General features: G+C 42.6%; 1 protein-coding gene across 6 annotated transcripts in view; it reads right to left on the minus strand.

Moving 5' to 3' along the window:
- Positions 1-1,860: 1,860 nt before the first annotated feature.
- The window catches only part of arhgef18b (rho/rac guanine nucleotide exchange factor (GEF) 18b), a 46,626-nt gene continuing 29,660 nt past the window's right edge, over positions 1,861-18,826 (minus strand). For all 6 annotated transcript variants that reach the window (XM_079505102.1, XM_079505099.1, XM_079505101.1 and 3 more), the window contains 5 exons: positions 17,845-18,126; positions 17,526-17,675; positions 6,471-6,861; positions 6,053-6,181; positions 1,861-5,530 (listed from right to left, as the gene is read on the minus strand). In XM_079505102.1, coding sequence (XP_079361228.1) covers positions 5,229-5,530; positions 6,053-6,181; positions 6,471-6,861; positions 17,526-17,675; positions 17,845-18,126 — 1,254 coding nt within the window. In that variant the 3' untranslated portion in view covers positions 1,861-5,228. The remainder of the gene's footprint in view (positions 5,531-6,052; positions 6,182-6,470; positions 6,862-17,525; positions 17,676-17,844; positions 18,127-18,826) is intronic.

Below are 18,826 nucleotides of genomic sequence, written 5' to 3' on the forward strand. Positions count from 1 at the left end.
AAAAGAGTGTCATGAAAACTAATCTTAAGTAATTTTACTAGATGAGACTCTACCTTGTTTGTTTTCTCAGGGACAGATTGTTCTATCACAACAGCAAACTCAAACTTCCAGATACAGATATGAGTTCTGCATGGGAATAAAACTGAACAGCCGTGGTGATCTCTCATCAACTGACAACCAACATCTGACAAAATGCAAATCCTTTGAACACAATGTGCGAGTCAGCGTAGAACACACTTCCTTTCTAAACCATCTCCCTGTTTCAATTTCACCCGAGGCGTTCTGGTGGAAGTGGAACAATATGGTATACATCTGATCTGATTTCCTACCTGGCATGGGCCTTTGCTGCAGAAGCCTTTCCAGTGTTGTCCTGGCCTGCTCAGGGATCTCCATTGTCGATTCAGAATGGAAGATGAAGGGAGCTGGTTGAAGGAACAATGCATCTTATTCATTCATAGCAGAACTATGAACCCAGCGGCAGGCTACTGCTCATAAAATAAAGCATCTTTGCTATATAACCCTGTTGCTGGGGCAACACACTCCATAACAAACATTTATTGTAGGTTACAGAACTGTATTGTATTTGTCCTACAGGCCTGTTTCAGATAAAAAGCCTCAACCAGAAAAGTCAAATGATGCGTTATCTGGAACAAAACTTCCTTCCAAGCCAGCCAAGGTGATTACATAAGTGTGAGTTTGTACAACTCAACTCAAGACTTAAGTCGGCCTGTCTGGGAGACATGTTTTACTGCTGGCTATCTCTTTATAATCACCTTGGGTATTTGCAGAGGAAGACGAATAGTCTGCTTTGTGTCTTTATAACACAGAAGGTCTTTGTGTCCCTTTTAGGAGCAGTAAAACATACAGGCCATCAGTGGAGAAGATATGCACACAGGCAGGACATTTCTCCAACTAGGGTTCCAAAGAGTTTGTAGGCTGCTGGGGGCTAGGGTTGATAAATAATAGTATTATTGGCATATGATCATGTGGTGATCAATGAGTGGGTTTTGAAACTTGCAATGGTTTGTTAAAGTAGGTAGGTTAATTATCTCAAATGGCCGGTCTGGATTGGTATTTGACTTGAATATAGTTACAGGGAGGTCTGTGTGACTGTCTCTGTAACATATTGTATTTGTTTTAGCTTTATGGTGAGAAAAATCTCTGACATGGAATAAATAGTCATGACTCCCAACTTCCTACAAACAGCACTGTTATTCCTCTGAGCTCTGTTAAGGAGGTTAAGGGAGAGACTTGCTAGACTGAGGGAGACAGTGTGGCGGAATTGACAGAAACAATGGCAAATTCAAAAGCTACCATCCCTCCACAGGGCATACTATAGCAGCCTGGAAAAAATGATTGTTACGAGGAGACAGCGGAAAGCCACTAATGACGGCAGACAATAAAACTGACCACTACTGTAGTATCTTCCCAGTCAGAATAACAATAACACAGGAACTGGCTGCCCTGCTGTTACAGCGGGTTACAGAGGGATGAACGGCCCCAGCCACAGCACCTGAAAATAGACCTTTGTCTGGCAATAGACTGCCATTAGTCAGTCTAAACACAGGGTCAATAATAAGGGCCTCTATTGCACATTGAGACAGAGAAATACCTATGGTTGTGGCTAAATGGGTGGTCAGGATTATTTAAATGAGAATGAATGAAGGGGATAAACAATAATGTGCCATTATTATATGCTGCATGCACATGTGGTTGTCGAAAGAAAATCCTGCTAAAAATGCACGTCTGCTTACATGGGAATATTCATTGCATGTCTTGCCTTAATAACCCAAGTGAAAAATCGTTCCAACCAGGAATGTAAAAATAGAGACTCGGACAGCAATAGAGCCAGAGGACAAATTATGTTTAAGACATTTTATTACTAAAAATCTGATTTCTCTAAGGCAGCAGTTTTCTGTCCACAGGTTTTCTCTAATGTCTTGCAGTAAAAAAATCATCATCCTCATCTCCGTGTGCTACAAACATCATTAAACAGCTCTCGGTAAATAAAAGTTCACAATACACAATAATATGCATTTTAAACATTCATTTTCCCCCTTCAAGTATGCTACTATCCAAAAGTGACTAGTGTAAATTGGCAGAGGAAACAAACATGATCACGGTTATTTACACGTTACAGGTCCAAAGATAAGTCAGTATGTGTGTAGGTGGTGTGTGGAATACACACACAACTGAAAGTCAACTAAGAATGTCCCAGTGTGTGAACAGCAAACCCAGAATATTCACTCGAACAAACGTATACACTCACGTACAGTAATATGACTGACTGGCTCCCAAGTTTAAGACACAGCACAAGTTTAAGTGGTTCAGTACAGCAACCGTACAGGACATTTAAGACTGGAGTTTACTATACAACAGTTATACCAATAAAGACTGGAGTGTTACTAAACAACAGTTCTACCAATAAGACTAGAATTTGTTACTAAACAACAGTTATACCAATATACAGTAGACTTCTGATTTCCTGTAACCTTAGCTTGTCCAAATGTCATCCAGATTTAGGTCCTTTTCCTGGGAGTGGATTTTCATAAAGTGCTCTCATATGAGTCGTCATACCTGCGTCTCCATTTATTTATTTTTTTGGAACAGTTTATTTTGTATTTTACGGAAGCTCACTTTAAAGAGACCTACATTTCAGAGACTTTCCTGCAACACAAACAAGTGTACCTTTACATGCACAACATCAATATTCAGATAATATTGATGTCCCCAATTAAGACCCGAAGCAGGGTAAGAGCTGGTGTGAGGAATATGAAAGCAACGGTGCTACACTTGTACCCTATTATCATCACAGTAACATTAACCCTTCATAATATTGGAGTACAGTAAGAAAACAGAATTCATTCAGTCAATAGTCTCTTTGGTTAATTAATTGGAATTAAGATACATCACTGCTACAAAATATTGGTCAGACATCAGTGTCGTTACAAAGAGAGTACGGAGACAATGGAGAGTGCACCGAGAGTGCACATTAAATACGTAGTACCTTCATTTTAAATTCATTCGGCATTGGCATGTGGTGGTGGTTGGGTCACAAACCATCATTACAGTCTATCCTAGGGATATGGTACTGTACAAACTAACACATCCCTGACCGATGATGAATCTACGCATTATATAAACATGTACTGTATGCGCATGGACACATGGACTTTTGGCCAAAAGTTGTATCAGAATTGATGATGAAAAGCCCTGACCTTAATATCTCCATACACATGTAAAGAGACATGACCAATTCCCAATAAATCACTATGTACATAATATACATAAATACAGGGTTGACAGAATTACCTCAAGGAGCTGTTCTAGTTCACACAAGATGGTGATCATGGCTTAAGTACCATATCTATTTGGACAAACTCAAAAGTTAGCCGTGAGGTGAAACTAAAAGCCAAAATGTCTTGACAAATTATTTCTGTCCATAATGTCACCCTTTCTCTAACATGCCGACTTTTCCGCGTTGTTATTTATAAATATCTACACTGGCTGGTGATGTACGCAAATAAAAAGGGGCCATATTACTATTACATATTACTCGTATGCCCACTGCTCTCCTCTGAGTTAAAACAGCTGTCTGTCAGACAGAGACATGTGTGTGGAAGAAACCCTTTTGAAGATGTAAGACCCAGTTAATGAAATGTCATCGCCAAGCGCACTAAAACTCAATGAGTGTCCACGAGGCCTTGGGGCCTCAGTCTACACTGACACATCAAGTACAAATCTCTGAAATATGCCTAGTGATGTGTAGTTTGTCAAGTCAGCCAGATCTGTTCTAATGGCATAAACCTTCAAGAATTGTCGACAAAACCTTGGGGCTTGACTGAAGTCAACTGCATTTGTTTGGCTTGGGGAATATACTATACTTTTAAATGTTTCAATTATCTACAAGAGATGAGCCTCATTGTTTGTCCTGAGGCTATGTGGATGTTCTGAGACCAAGAGGAGGATACGATGCCCATGTCTCAAACTCAAAAAAATTATATCATACATCTCCATAACATATTGTTTCTGCAACAACTATATGAACAACTATATGAACATTTATTACCTTTATTTACCTTTGTGTTTTACTCATGCTTTATTCCCATAATTAGACTTCCTTCTTCCTTCAATTAATCCGGGGAGAGTAACACTCTAGATTAGAAAACTGAAGCATTCAAAAAGCCATTGCACTCCTACAGTTTACAAGCATACAATGCATCATATAAACAGAACTTGTTGTAGCAACAGGTGCTTTGTTAATTTTGATACTTGGATTTGGTTCAGGAATTGTACCGTTTTACATTTCAAGTGACTTCACAAATGACACTGCTAAGAGCTGCAGTCAAGTGTTTCACTCTTCAGCAATAAGAATGTCTAAAAGCTGCAGTCCAGTGTTTCACTCTTCAGCAATAAGAATGACATCATTTAGAAATAAAATGAACCCTCATGACGACAACTGCACAGACAAGCTATACCTCTATTGCTTGCCCCCATCCAAGTTCATTCATTTGTCTAGAATGGAGTATGTACTCTGTGCAAAAGAAACCACTCTCAAACATCAATGCGAGTCTTCATGCAATACGTTTGATTCCTTCTGGCTCCCTGCTCTAGTTCCTTCACTTTGTGTTGACTGGAGGTCCATTGGACACACAGAGGCACTCACGTCTCCTTGCCTCCACTAACCTGTCTGAAATGCACGTCAGGATATATCACTTCAGCTCTCTGGGCTAGCGTCTTTGGATTCAGTATAACTTTATTATGCGTTTTAAAAAGCCTTCATCTTGTCAGTTTTCTCCTGTATGTTAGTCGAGTTTCCGACACCCAGTTTAAAAAAATGTCATGTAAAAATGATGTGATAGCAAAAGCTACAATCAGTGATCCTACTACTAAGGAATAGTCTACTTCTAAAATAGCACATTAAAAAAAAATGTAATGATGTTTTTCTGTGTAGTTTGTGTGCTTCTAAAGTTCTGCCAATAAAGGTGTGTCCTTTGGTCCTTGCCATGGACCATGGAAACTCTGGCTAAGTTACTCGAACAAACCCCAGAAAACCCACCCTCGTGCAGATGTAGGTCACCATTTTATGGCTACATACCCTTACCATCTCACCCATCAGGCTGCCACAGGCTTCTTGGACTAGACTTATTGATCAGGGGCCAGTTTTGTAGAAGCGCCGGCCCAGACAACATCCTGGTTTTATGAACAGCAGCTGATCAGAGTGAAGGTTAAAAGAAGATGACGTCCTCCTTGTTTAGCTCCTCTGCAGGGATCCTGTAGGGAGATGGTAGGCTGAGGCTGTGCCCCTGGATATGGAGCTGGCCCTCGGACAGAGACTGGGTATTAGGACTAAGGCCCTGGGGTTGGAAATACATGGAGCTGGGGCTCTGGGAAGAATGGATGGGGACAGGGGCAGTGGGTTGACTAGGGGGCATGGGGGGCTTCTGGTTACTTGAAGGGTGGCAGCTGATAACGGTGGTGGTGGAGGACTGGCTGTCCGCTCCGCTGTTGTCTGATAGGTTGATTTGATCTGGAAGACAGAGAGAGGAGAAATCCTCCGTTTGTAAAACACAGCCAGGGTAGGGAATTTGTTTCAGTGGAGATGAAAAATTGCTCTGACATTTACAATAAACACACTTAAGGGAAACAGTGAACAGATAATCCATCAGACGGCTGAAGGTAACTTTGTTAGCAGAGACACTATTATAAACATGATTCTTTTCTGCTTGATTCATACAATCGGCCTCGTTTAACCTCACAGCCACAAGGCACATCGATTCTTTTAGCAAATGGTATTTGTGCAGGGATTTACTTCAAAGTGCAAAAAAGCCTTGTGCCATCAGTGACAAGGGCCATTAGTCTGAGGGAAGCATGTGGAACATCAGGAGGTGTTTACACAGGGCGAGGCTTGGCATGGAGCTAAGCTTTACACAGGGAATGCGCCTGGGTGGGTCTAGGTTTTCCCAGGAGTTGTGTGTGTGTGTGTGTGTGTGTCTTATCCTAATTTAGGACAGATGGGTGGAGATTGTGTCTGTGCGTATAATTGCACTACCTGTGAGGTGATGGTGGGAGTGGGAGTGGGGGAGCTGCTGGTGGGGACTGATGGAGCGCTTGGCCTTCAGTGTGCTGTCCTCTCTGGCTGACAGCTTCAACGACAGCATCTGCTTCATGTCCACAGAGGCTATGAAAGGAAGGTAGGAAGGAAGGACGGACAGCAGGAAAGAAGGAAGGAGTAAACAAAACAGACCACAAAAAGAGTCAGAGAGAGCATGGTAAGCTGGATTTTAATATTTAACAGGTACCATTACAGTAATATAACTACAGCCATTGGGCTGTAGTTATGATCTTGCTCAAGAACACAAGGGGAATTGAACCTGTGCCCTTTCAGTCATTTCTCACCACCCTGCTTCTGCCTAGCTGTCAAGTCTGATCACACGCGCGCACACACACACACACACACACACACTCACCAGTGCTGTCGGTACGATGCGATGCCTTCCCAGTCTTGCCTCCCTTCTCCTTGCCTCTGCTGAGGGCTGCCAGCTTGGTGGGGATCTGCTGCTGCACCCCCAGCTGCTTGTGCTGCTGGTTGGTGGTGCTGAAGAGATGCAGAGGAACCTCCGTCTTCACGGGCAACGTGGCGGCAGAGCCCCCGCCGCCGCCCGCCTCACGTCGCAACGACACCTCGGGGCGCTCCAGGTAGTCTGCCGGCGCCACAGAGAGGCTGGAGCGCACCAGGGGCTTCTGGGGCACAAGATGCAGGTCAGAGCCAGTGCTGGAGCTGGAGGAGAGACCCCCACCAATGCCCAGCCCAGAGGATAGCATTAGCTCCCCGTTCAGACTGCCCGACAGAGGAGCCACCTAGGACAATAGATGGGAGGGAGTAACAGATTATACATTTGTTAAAACTACTACAAAATACAGAAAAATCACACTCGTGTGAAGGGAGGGGCGCTCTTATCGTCATACATCACATTCTGGACAATCACAATTGGCGTCCCCACTTTTCTGTCTTCATTTTTGATGGGCGCTAGCCCCTCCTATGCACAGCTTTGAGGGTGAGTGTAAACAAACATCGTCCTAACACAAACATTAAATGCCATTGATAATGAATGGCCAGTTTTACGTCATTGTCCCAACACAAACATTAAATGCCATTGATAATGAATGGCCAGTTTTACGTCATTGTCCCAACACAAACATTAAATGCCATTGATAATGGTCAGTTTTGAGTGTTTGTGTAAACACAAACATTGCGGAAACACAAACATTGTAGACGAAGGTGAGGACGCATATTCGAATTGGCCAGAATGAGATGATGTATGATGATAAGAACACCCCTCACTTCACACGGGTGTGATTTTCTTTTATCCTCAATTCCGTGGTACACACAGACACAGAAAGCTGGCTATGTTCCTCACTGGGTAGACCAATCAATCTGAAATGTTCTCAGGCAGGGACGGATGAAGATGATTTTCCCCAAACATATTAGCATATTTGGTCCCAAGTGTGCATGTAGTTGGGGCTGCGCCCCCAACTACATCCCCGGACTAACACTTGTGTTGGGGGCGGGGGAGGTCACATGTTGTGTCTTCAATGGTTGCAAACTAAACTACATCATACGAGGCTTTGGATTTACTATTCAAAGTTCACAAAGGATGGCTTCCCAACTCTCCACTGTAATTATCCTTATTTTGTGGTCAGATTTGAGTTAGGGATTTGAGTTCAAGTGGAACCGTGTGTGTGTGTGTGTGTGTGTGTGTGTGTGTGGCGGCCTGTGCATGAGAGCATGTTTTAGAAGAAAAAAAATAAACTTTGAACAACATCTAAAGAGTGGCTGAGCTCAGCACAGACGACACATACACACACAATAAATCTGTGCATGTGTACCGCTATGCCATTAACGAAACACAATCTGTTGAGGCACATTGTATTTACGGGATAAAAAAGGGAATCAGAAACACATGCTTCTCTTTCTGCTGAGCACACAGTTTGGTACAGCCTTTTCAAGTGCTCCAAGAGGCGCTTTGGGACAAGCACACACAAAAACATGAAATATAAACCCTTCATAGTCCCTGCACACATAAAAGGTGTGTCTAACTAACTAAGCGTTTAAATAAACAAATGAAGGGCTCTTATGACATCAGTGGATAAAGTAACTCACTGTATTGTCCATCTAATTACCTTCTTGGTAAAATGTTAATCTGGAGATCAAACAGACATCAGTCATTTAGAGCACTGTATATTACCATTTGGAGAACATCCATAAATATTTGATTGGATTAGCCATGCAAAGCACCATTTGAGACCGTTGATATGAAATGCATTGGGGGGGGTATGCATAGTACAAAACAATTATAATCTATTAATTAAAAAAAAAAAATCACACTCATGTGAAGTGAGGAGTGCCTGGTAATGTTTATTGAAAGTGCTGTAAACAAATTAAAAGTTCATAGACTTGGCTGCTACTCGTTTGTTAAAACTAAAAGGGCTCTAAACAAACATTTAAAGTCCATAGACTTGGCTACTACTACTCATTCCCGGCCAGCAGGGGGCGCCGATAGTTCAGCAACCGCCAACATATATTTTTTTTTCATTTTATTTTATAAGATTGAAAAAAAAAAAGTAAAAAAAAAAAAAAGTTAAGGCGTTAAAAACGCCAACCTATGCCAACCTCGAGATAACTCGCGAATAGATACTTAATCCATATATACCAATCACGAGATTACGATATTTGATTAAAGAGCATTAATCTAGCTTTAAAAATATTTTTTTTACTCACATGGTAGAAATAGGCTACATCCGAATCCTCGGTGCACACGTCTGTGCATACACCCGCGCACACGTTATTAGAGTTTTTTTTACTCAGAATGGGATAAACTTTATCCGATAAAGTACCATGTTGGGAGCATGATAAAACATAAAACTGAGGATCAATAAAGCAGACCAAGAAACTAAAAACAAAACGACAACAAACAACGACGATAAACAAAACATTTAGCAGAAGTCAATATATTTAAGCAGATAAATGAGTATAGGTCCTCACAGGTGAGATGTATGAGTGTCCATAAGATCACTACAGTTTATGAGGCATTTCCATTATCATTACGAAGCATATTCAACACATAAACATTCGTTGAGAGTTGGGTGAAAGGTCCCCAGACTTCCTCATACATTTCACTTTTTTTCTTCAAAATATAAGTTATCCTTTCCATAGCACAACAGCTGCTCATTTCCCTGAGCCATTGGCTTGCTCGTGGTCTCTGAGTGTTTTTCCATGTTAGAGCTTTGCATGGAGTAGTGACATATCTATAAGAATTTGTTTATTCCTTGGTATGACCAGGGTTACCGGGTACAATCCCAATATGCAGAGTTTTGGATCCAATGGTATCCTTACATCAGCATTCTATAAAGTATTTGTAAGATCTCACTCCAAAATGCCACAATCTCTCTGCATTCCCACATACAGTGAAAAAGTGTGCCCTTTGACTGCTCACATTTTACAAGTATCTGGAATATTTTCATTGAACTGATTTAGCTGGTGTTATATCAAGCAGTTACATTGTAGCAATCTTAATCTAGTATTTGCAGTTTGTCTGTGTACTTCCGCACATATGGCACCCCAGTCAACCAAGGATATATCATCTTGTATCATCTTCCTTCCAAGCCCTCACTCAGTCTATCATTAGAGCTTTCAGATGAATTGGAAACCAGCATGTCATATATCACGGAGATACGCCCTTTACTATAACAATGATCAGATATAAGTTTCTCCATTCCCGAAAGAAATGGAGTAATCAATGCTTGGTTACCAAATGCTCTTATAAAGTTTCTTAACTGTAAATACTTGAAAAAATGGCTATTTGAAAGATCAAATTTTGTACGCATTTGTTCAAATGTCATCAGATTTCCATCTTGGAACATATCTCCTATTTTAGTTAGACCTTTATTAGCCCAAAGGCAGAACCCCTGGTCTGTTATTCCTGGTTTAAATAGGTCATTTCCCCATATTGGGCTAAACTGTGACAACGACACACTGGTTTCCCCCATCATTTATCTAGTATTGTGCCACACATTGACTATTTAGTACGAAAGGGTTGCTTGTTTGTTTCCTTAACTTTTTAATATTTGGAAGTTTAAGTCCCCCTCTGTCATATGGTAAATATAAAGTAAAACGTAATCTGTGTCGTCTATTGCCCCAAATGAAATTAGAACAGTAGTAGTATAATATAGTAGTTTTGGAAGAACATTCATTTTGATTATGTTTAGGCTCTTCTTTGCTAATTTCGCGCATTACACTGGCCTCACGATCCTGCCTATGGTAACGGGAGGGAAGTCCATAGACTTGGCTGCTACTCTGTTTGTTAAATGTTCTCTGAACAAACATTAAAAGTCCATAGACTTGGCTGCAATATGACGTCATTTCAAAAGCCAGACATTGGAGGGGCCAAAAAACAGCCCCTCAAAAACAGAATTCTCATAAATTAGAAACTACTAGGAAATGAATGATGCGTCTCTCTGGATCCACATAGAAACAGCATGGCTCCAATGTGGCTCTCCGTCTTCATGTGACCAGTGTTCTATGAGTCAGTGGTCTGACATATCTATGACGTATGACTCCAAATCTGGGCACGGTTTCAGCATGATCACAGCCCCATTGGCCATTGACTTATAAAACGAATGTTAAATAATGTTAAGTATAAAACATACTGTATGTGAAAAGAAATGTGGAGATACTTTTGTGGCCTACTGACAATGTGTGTGAACGTACACACACACATAGACAGCCATGCCATGAAAACAAGGTCACCTGCAACAGCTCCATAAATCTGTCCTACTGATTTGTATTTTTATCTTATCAGCATGGTCATTATATATCCTTTCATCTTTACACTAATAAAGTCAAAACTGTAATTTAAAGGTTCAAAATGGTTTCTATTGCCCAGTATAATTCAGTTCTTATATGTTTATTGCTTGTTTATCATTGCAGTTTTACAGCATGGCTCCAAGAGAGCCAAGCTCTCTAGGAGAGGGTCTGTGTGCGAGTTGTGAGATGCGTGAGGGCTAATCTCGCAAACTGCTGGACGGATCAGTGGCCAATGTCTTGTGCACACTGCCAAGAACGTTTTTCTCTGCTTATTTCTTTTATATATATTTTTTAAATATTAGACCACATTAGACCATTGTTTTGGTATCCCTGGTTATTGCCATTGTGTATATTTGCATTATGCCGTTTCATTGCACTTCATTTTATGTGTATTACCATTTTACTTATACAAGCTCTTTGTGACATTGTTGTGAAACCTCAATACAAATAAATATATTAGGTGGGGTTTCCCATCCCCACGAATGTGAAGTGAGAGCAAATGGCTTCCGTGTTAATTACTGAAACAAAAGTCGGACGGATAAAAGTCGACCTCCAGTGCTGATGACTGATGACTGTGTAGTGTGTACATACTACTTCCTGCAGAGGACAAGGTACACATGACACAATGTATCACAGACAGCCAGCTATAACTCTGTGTGTGTGTGTGTGTGTGTGTGTGTGTGTGTATATACTGTAGATTGGGACTTCCCTCAGCTGTTGCTGAGGCACAACAGTGTAGCCTAGGGCGGAGAAGGGGCCCCCGTTTTGGGAAACCTGTCCAGTCCATAGCTCCCTCACATCCCCTTATTTCTTCCTCCCTCTCCTCCAATAGTCACTAATCTTGGCACACAGATGTTCTATTGTTCCCAGCGTGAGGTGCACAGCATTAAGCAGCATAAACAGCAGGTTTCCAGGGCAGTAACTGTGCGGAAGCCAGGGAGCACAAAGAGCCCTGACTGACAGCACATAAACAATTAGCACTGGCTGCCTTCCAGAGGCCTCCATTAATGACAAGCTTGGGTCGGCTAATTATACAGCTAAGGTTCCTCTCATCGTCAAAACTGCCTGGATACGCCGCCCTGTATCAGCATATACAAACAGCTTAGCGTCCACAATGTGTTGCCTGGTACACAATAGACGCCATGGGAAAGGACGCTGGCTGTGAAACCTTAATGGAGTGTTGGGCTGTGGAGTGGTTATTTTGGGGAAATCTCAACATGACAAAGGATGTGTGTTATTGAATGACCCTCTGCAGTGCACCATGGAGCACAGCAGCACAGCACTCATTTAGATCAGCAAGTAGGCCTACACCTACTCTACTGTAGTGTCTCAAGTCTTAGCTCAAAGGGCGTGCAGAGTGAGTCTGCAGACAGTTTGTGATTTATCAGTATGAAAAAAAGCTGAGTGACTTCCAACACTGGCTGCAGTTTGTTCAGTTGAGTATGTCATGCTATGACTAGGAAGTGTGAAACACACAATTTGTACACTCATACTGACCCAGGTATGACTTGGTTAAGTGTAGTATTGGTTAGCCTAGAGGTAGAATTACTGTAGCGACACGGTACATAAAGTGTGGAGAGAATGGCTCCCCTCGGGATACATGATCTGTTCAGAGTCTGACTCCACATAACAGGAAATGATTCACCAGGGTCTAAGTGTGTCTACATTGTGTATGTGTCAAGGGTTAAGAACTACTCAGAGGGTTTCTCACACCGGTGTTCATTTTGACAGCAAATTATGATTCAGTCTTAGTCATTGAACACACCATTTAGTTGTAGTCCTATTCAATCATCTGAAATTGTTTAGTCTACAAAATTAACACCGTCTCACACAGGAACAGGAACACAGTCAGATCATCAGTCAGCTTGGGCAATGGTCCCCAATCTGCGGTCTGTGGTTGTGCTGTTGCTCCGCAATGGCATGACTGTTTATTATATTGTGTACATATATAATATTAAATAAACCTGAGCATTATGTCATGTGTTTATTGTCTCCACCAGGCCGAAGGCATGGGGAGAGAGTATGTTTTGTACTCCGTCCGTCCGTGTGTGAGTGAGTGAGTGAGTGAGTGAGTGTGTGTGTCCGTCCTTCCTTCCTTCCGTCTGTTACCAGCTAATCTCCGGCACCGTTGGCCCAATCCATGCCAAACTGTGCACACACACTCCCTGGATGCCAACGACGAACCTCTGCCCCAAATATTCTTCAACGGCCTGTTATAGCGCCACCATGAGGCCGATTTAGGCAAAACACATTTCTGTAGATTACTCGTACACATTTTATCCATACATGAAACAATTCGGTATACACTATCTCCATAGTCATGTGATCAACACGGATCTGCACCATTTCCCATCTTCCATCCTGATTGGCTAAGATTGGCTTCCAAAGCTCACATGATTGGTCTGTTTCGAACAAAATGCCACAAATCACAAACAGTGTGCAATTTCCGGGAAAATATACACGCACATTTCCACTAGGCGGAGGACGACATGCCACTCATTTTTTTCCAAATCAGCCTCATGGTGGCGCTATAACAGGCCAATTCCTGTTTTTAGCTATAACTGCATCAATCTGTATACAACTTATGTATGCGCACTCCCTAGAGGCCATGGAAAAACATTGTCCCTGCATCCCTCCACATCTGCCGGTTATAGCGCCACCATGAGGCCGATTTCTGCAAAACACATTGCTTACATGTTAGTCGCACAGATTTCATCCAAATCTCACGCAAATCGGTACACATGATCTCTGTAGTCATGTGTTCAAGACGAGTCTGCTGGATTTCTCAGATTCTACACTGATTGGCTAACATTGCCTTCCAAAGTTTTCAGGAGTGGCCCGTTTCGTTCAAATTGCTGCACATGTCCTGCTCATCCAGAATTATATCCTCAGAGATGCTATGAGTGATCTGGCTCTGCATTTCCTCAACAAAATGATGAAAATTGTTGCAAAAAACACAAAACACAAAATGTTTATATTACTCCTAAACATTTTGCCAAACATCTCACACAGTCCTATCCTCCTGGTGGAGACCTGTGCCCAGAAGGGCACTTTTTCTAGTTCTAACTGAAACCCAGGCCCCAGCAGGCCCCTTTTTCTTTGGTTCTAAAACTCCATTCTTTTATAATGGTTTATATCACATCTGCATCTTCCAACCCGAATAGTGACACGCCCACTTTGGTTTCCAAGAAGAAGTCTATTTTGGTTCTAGTTCCAAACCAACTTTTAGGGATCTCAATGGAGTATGAACCTTACTTCCCAACCACCACAAGACAAGCAAAGTGCAAATTTGTAAATAAAGAAAGAACGTACAAGCTACAACCATTTGCAAATGACAAAATATAGTCATATGACTAGAAAAGAGACATGGAAAAAGTATGATAATAGGGACAACGGTATAATATGTCCTGATTATGTAGTACAAGTACAAAGAGAGTAAGTCTACATCGTGGGCTAATTAATGAGCCTACATTAATGTCATTTCAATCAGGCCCCACCGCTAGTAGCACTAAAAAGTGTAAGAGATCACCATGTGAAGGTAAATATAATGATATTCATAGTTGAAGGAGTGATCTTGTGATGTTCGTTTTATTAATACGGGGCATTTTTTTTGTATAGAAGACAAAATCTTTCTCCCCAACGCCCAACTGTGTGTCCATACAGTTGCACACACTGCCCTCTCACCAGGGAGCAACCAAACAAAGCCACAGTCTCCTACCGTTAACCACAGAGGAGCTCTGCTGAAGCAACTGGAGGTTAAGTGCCTTGGGTAAGAAAAACCTCAATGGAAGTTCTTGTGGGGGAAAAGTTAAGGATTAAAACATCGACTTCCACCTGTGAGTGGAAGGACGGACTCAAACCACCTCTGGTTTGAATAAAATCACCAGCATATCTAAAGGATGCAACTGTTCTGGGGCTTTGTCGTCTGTCGAGTCATGCCGTGCTGCCTGGGCGGGCCGTTCCGGGCATTAAAACAAAATACCACCTTTAACCTTCCACAGGCTTATTGAGCAATTGTAGCCCAGGTCTTTCCCTGCTCTGTGTGACTGTGAGAACATTCCTTCTTGAAGAGTGTAGCCGACACTTTCGCAACTATCTTTCCTCCACCCATTCTCCAGGCCCTGTGGGCACAGGCAGTTACAGTAAACACAAAAACAAACAAAAAAAAACACCCCGGCACCACTCCCCATTGCGGGTGCCGTGGTAACATTACCCAAGTGTGATCAGTTGAGAGATAGCGCTTTTTAAAAAGAGAGCGAGGTTCTTTTGAAGTCAAGACATGTTGGGACAACTGCCACATCTTGTGCACACATACAAATACATAACATGGCTGGCCTTGGCTGGCCTCTTTTTCTTTTTTTAATGATGGGTGGGGGTCTGTGGGTTGGTTGATGAGCCTTAACTTAAGGGTGGTGGTGATTAAACGTCTGTTGATATCAAGCAGCCTGGAGCAGATGCTGAGGTCACAGCTGATGAAAAAGACCACGTTTGATGTTGGGAAAAGAAGGGGGGTCCACAATCGTCTCCAAATATGCTGTGGAACCACAGACAAGAAAAAAAGTCCCCCGGTTGCAGCACCAGGGCAGCATTTCAGAAACCAGGATGACGATTGCAGAAAAGAATGTGTGCCCCAAAAAACAGATTGTGTACATATGCAAGGCATATGCCCGAACTCTATAATCATACATACCCAAACCCTAAGAGATGGGGTCCTATGGGGTTGTCGATAAGATTTGACCAGTCAGGTCTAGTCATAGGCACATAGAAACACACTACACTATAATCTGATTCGCCTATAAACTGCCCCAGGGATTACCTGGGTCCCTGCGATAATATTAGCTCAATTCAACCAATGAATTCAGCACACTCCAGAAGGCCAAAAGTTGTAGTTTTCCAGGAGCCCCCGTAGAATGGTTACGGGCAAAACTCCTGGTAGAATGAAAGGCCTGCCTGTTGCGGTAATGAGATGATGAGGGCAGGATAGGGGCAGTAATTCATGTCAGATGTTTGTTTGTGTGTGTGTGTGTGTGTGTGATGCTTAGTCAAGACTCCAAGTGAGTATCATCAAAAGCTCTTGAAATACAGCCACACTGCTAGACGGACAGACTTCACCGGCATATTGGTAGGCTCAGCAGTTGAACAGTTAACTTGAAATAGTGCAAATAAACATAAACGCCTAAGTGGAATGCATGCTTTGCTCAAACAAACACAGGCTTGTGAGCAGGTCGGGACTTGAATGGCTTACATTGTGTCATCTCTCAGTCATTCAGTCAGCCTTCTGTGCCAAGAGGGAGGAGACGCTGTCCAATAAGATATATCGGACAGGCGCCTGTCAGCCAGTAACAGTAGCTCTGGCAGACGGCACAGAGCTAGGGATGACATCTCAACATGCTCAAAATGGAGACAACGCGAATCAGACCAAACCTAGCATAAAAACATTTGTATATAGTAGACGTATACTAGTATACGCACGTGTGTGCATGTATGCATCAGCGTCCATGTGCACGCACAGAATCATGCATGTATACATGCCACATCAGATAGGTGAAACTTCACGGCTACAGAATTCCCCTTCCCTCTCCTTACATTACCAGTGAGAGCACCATTAAAGACTCTGATACTGGGTAACTTTACTGTAGCTACTCTAAAATATCTATTAACACCAAGCATGAAATTACAGTCAGTGGATCTTTTCTTTTTTTATATAAAGGCTCCTCTCCCATGAAACTCAAAAACAATGCCACGCATTGTTGCTGCATAAAGCTAGGAAGAGAGAGAGGGATGGAGGTAAGAGGAGAAAGAGAGGGAGGAAAGGCGAGAAAGAGGTAAAGGGAAAGACTGTTCTCTGCATAGGTGGTTTCCAGTGTTTGAATTGTATTCAGGCAGGTGTGTGTGTGTGTGTGTGTGTGTGTGTGTGTGTGTGTGTGTGTGTGTGTGTGTGTGTGTGTGTGTGTGTGTGTCCACTCATCTATCTATCAAACAGGTTGTGGGAGTTGTAAGGGTGGATACAGGATTCATGCCCAGGGGATGGAATGAAGGAAGGCACCAAGGAAGGTGAGATGCAGGGAGGCAGAGAGAGAGAGAGAACATGGTGGGGGTTGAAAACAACCTATTCACCACCATCCTGTTTGTAATTATCTCTTATCTTTACTCCACTCATCACCAGTCAGGGTTATAGGCACGTTTTGACACATGATACTGTTGTACAGTTGAGTACATGTATGATGTGTAAACTGTTCCAACTCTTCCTCACTTTGGATTAGAACCAAATTGACTAAGGCATGCTCCACTACGTACCATCATTGTGAGCAAGCCAATAATTAAATAAGTTATCAATGATGCTTCTCTATGAAGGCATCTATTTGGTATGGTCACTACACTGTAATGCAGAAAACCCCCCAAAATATATTAAAAATATAAATTATGAATAATTGCTTAATGCTAACTTATCACTTTACCAGTGCTTTACCAGACACGGTGACTGCATGTTTCAGAAAGATACATTGAAGACATTTTAAGATCATTTGAATACTGGTTAGAATATAAGACTCATGTTCACTCAAAGAACATGAATGGAAAATGAGAGGATAAGAGTGTCTGAATTGAGACATTTTAAGACTATTTTGGAACCTGCAGACACCCTGACTAGATCCCCCACCTCGATGGTCTTCCTCTTGATCTTCTTCTGCTGCTCCAGGCGTTCCTTCTCCCTCTCCACAGCTCTGGTGGACTCCCTCAGTCTCTCCAGGTCCTGCTGGTACGTCTCCCTCTGCCTCTCCAGCTCCGCCCTCTCCTCCGCCAAGCGTTCCTGTGTCACAGGGGAGCAGTCAACGTTAGCCAACCTTATCATGTCAAGGACCCCCGAATTGTACTGTATTTGGCATCCATCTGAAAATATTTTGTGCCAGGGACCCCCAGAAGAGAAGATTTGTTTTAAAACACCCCCCCAAGGGTCTATCGACCACATTTACACTCACCTCCAGCCTTCGGCACTCGTCCTCTTTCTGTCTGAGCCTGGCCTCTGTGGCCTCGGCCTGCTGCCGGTGCCTCTCCCTGTCTCTCTCCCAGCGCTGCTGCTCCTGGCGGTGTTGGGACTGCAGCTTCTGGAAGCTGGCCAGCTCCTCCCGCTGCAGGGCCAGGGTCCGCTGCTTCTCCTGCTCCAAGAAGACGTTCCCCCGGTGCCGGCCCGGCAGGGAGGCCCTCTCGGTCAGCGAGGCCCGCTGGACCTCTATGTGACTGTCCTGCTGTGAGACGATGGCCTGGAGGTGGAGGGTTTATTGTTTAGATCCACGATTCCTAACAGTTCTGGAAGTTCCAGTGTCACACAGACATGAGACCAGACATGCATTACAAGTTACAACCTTCAGAATTGCTAGTATGTAAATGTCCACGTTTACGGGAGCATATGCACACGCTTTAAATTTCTAACTAAAAACACATTGCAGAGCTCAGAGAATGTGGTTAAAACCACGTTTGTTATTCAGCTGAACAGTATCACAGAAGACCAAAATCAAAACATATAATTCACTGGTACATCCTTCTGAAAACTCAGACTCCTCTCGACTCCTCTCTGGCGTCTAGGCTTGTCAAGTGTGAAAAGTGTGTCTGTCTTGCCCCTTTTTCACAGCGTACACAAGCTAACATCAAAAGGGTGTTCACAACTCATACACACACCCCCACACACACGATATTTATATCTCCATCCAAATGTCAAGTGAATTTTTCATACTCGTTTAAAATATCACAAAAGTAAACATGTATTTGGTACGTTGCCATCACTTGGTCTACTGTGATAAATGGCCTGCATGAATATAGAATGTGGGTAAACCAAATACAAACATCAGCAAAAAAAAGCATTACTGGGAATGTTGACTGCAGCAAATGTGGTTACATCACTATTTGGTTGAGATCACTATCACTTTAAAGTATTTTCCAACGCAAACAATGAATAAAAACTTC

Source organism: Electrona antarctica (assembly GCF_951216825.1).
Source record: "Electrona antarctica genome assembly, chromosome: 7".
Classification (NCBI taxonomy): Eukaryota; Metazoa; Chordata; class Actinopteri; order Myctophiformes; family Myctophidae; genus Electrona; species Electrona antarctica.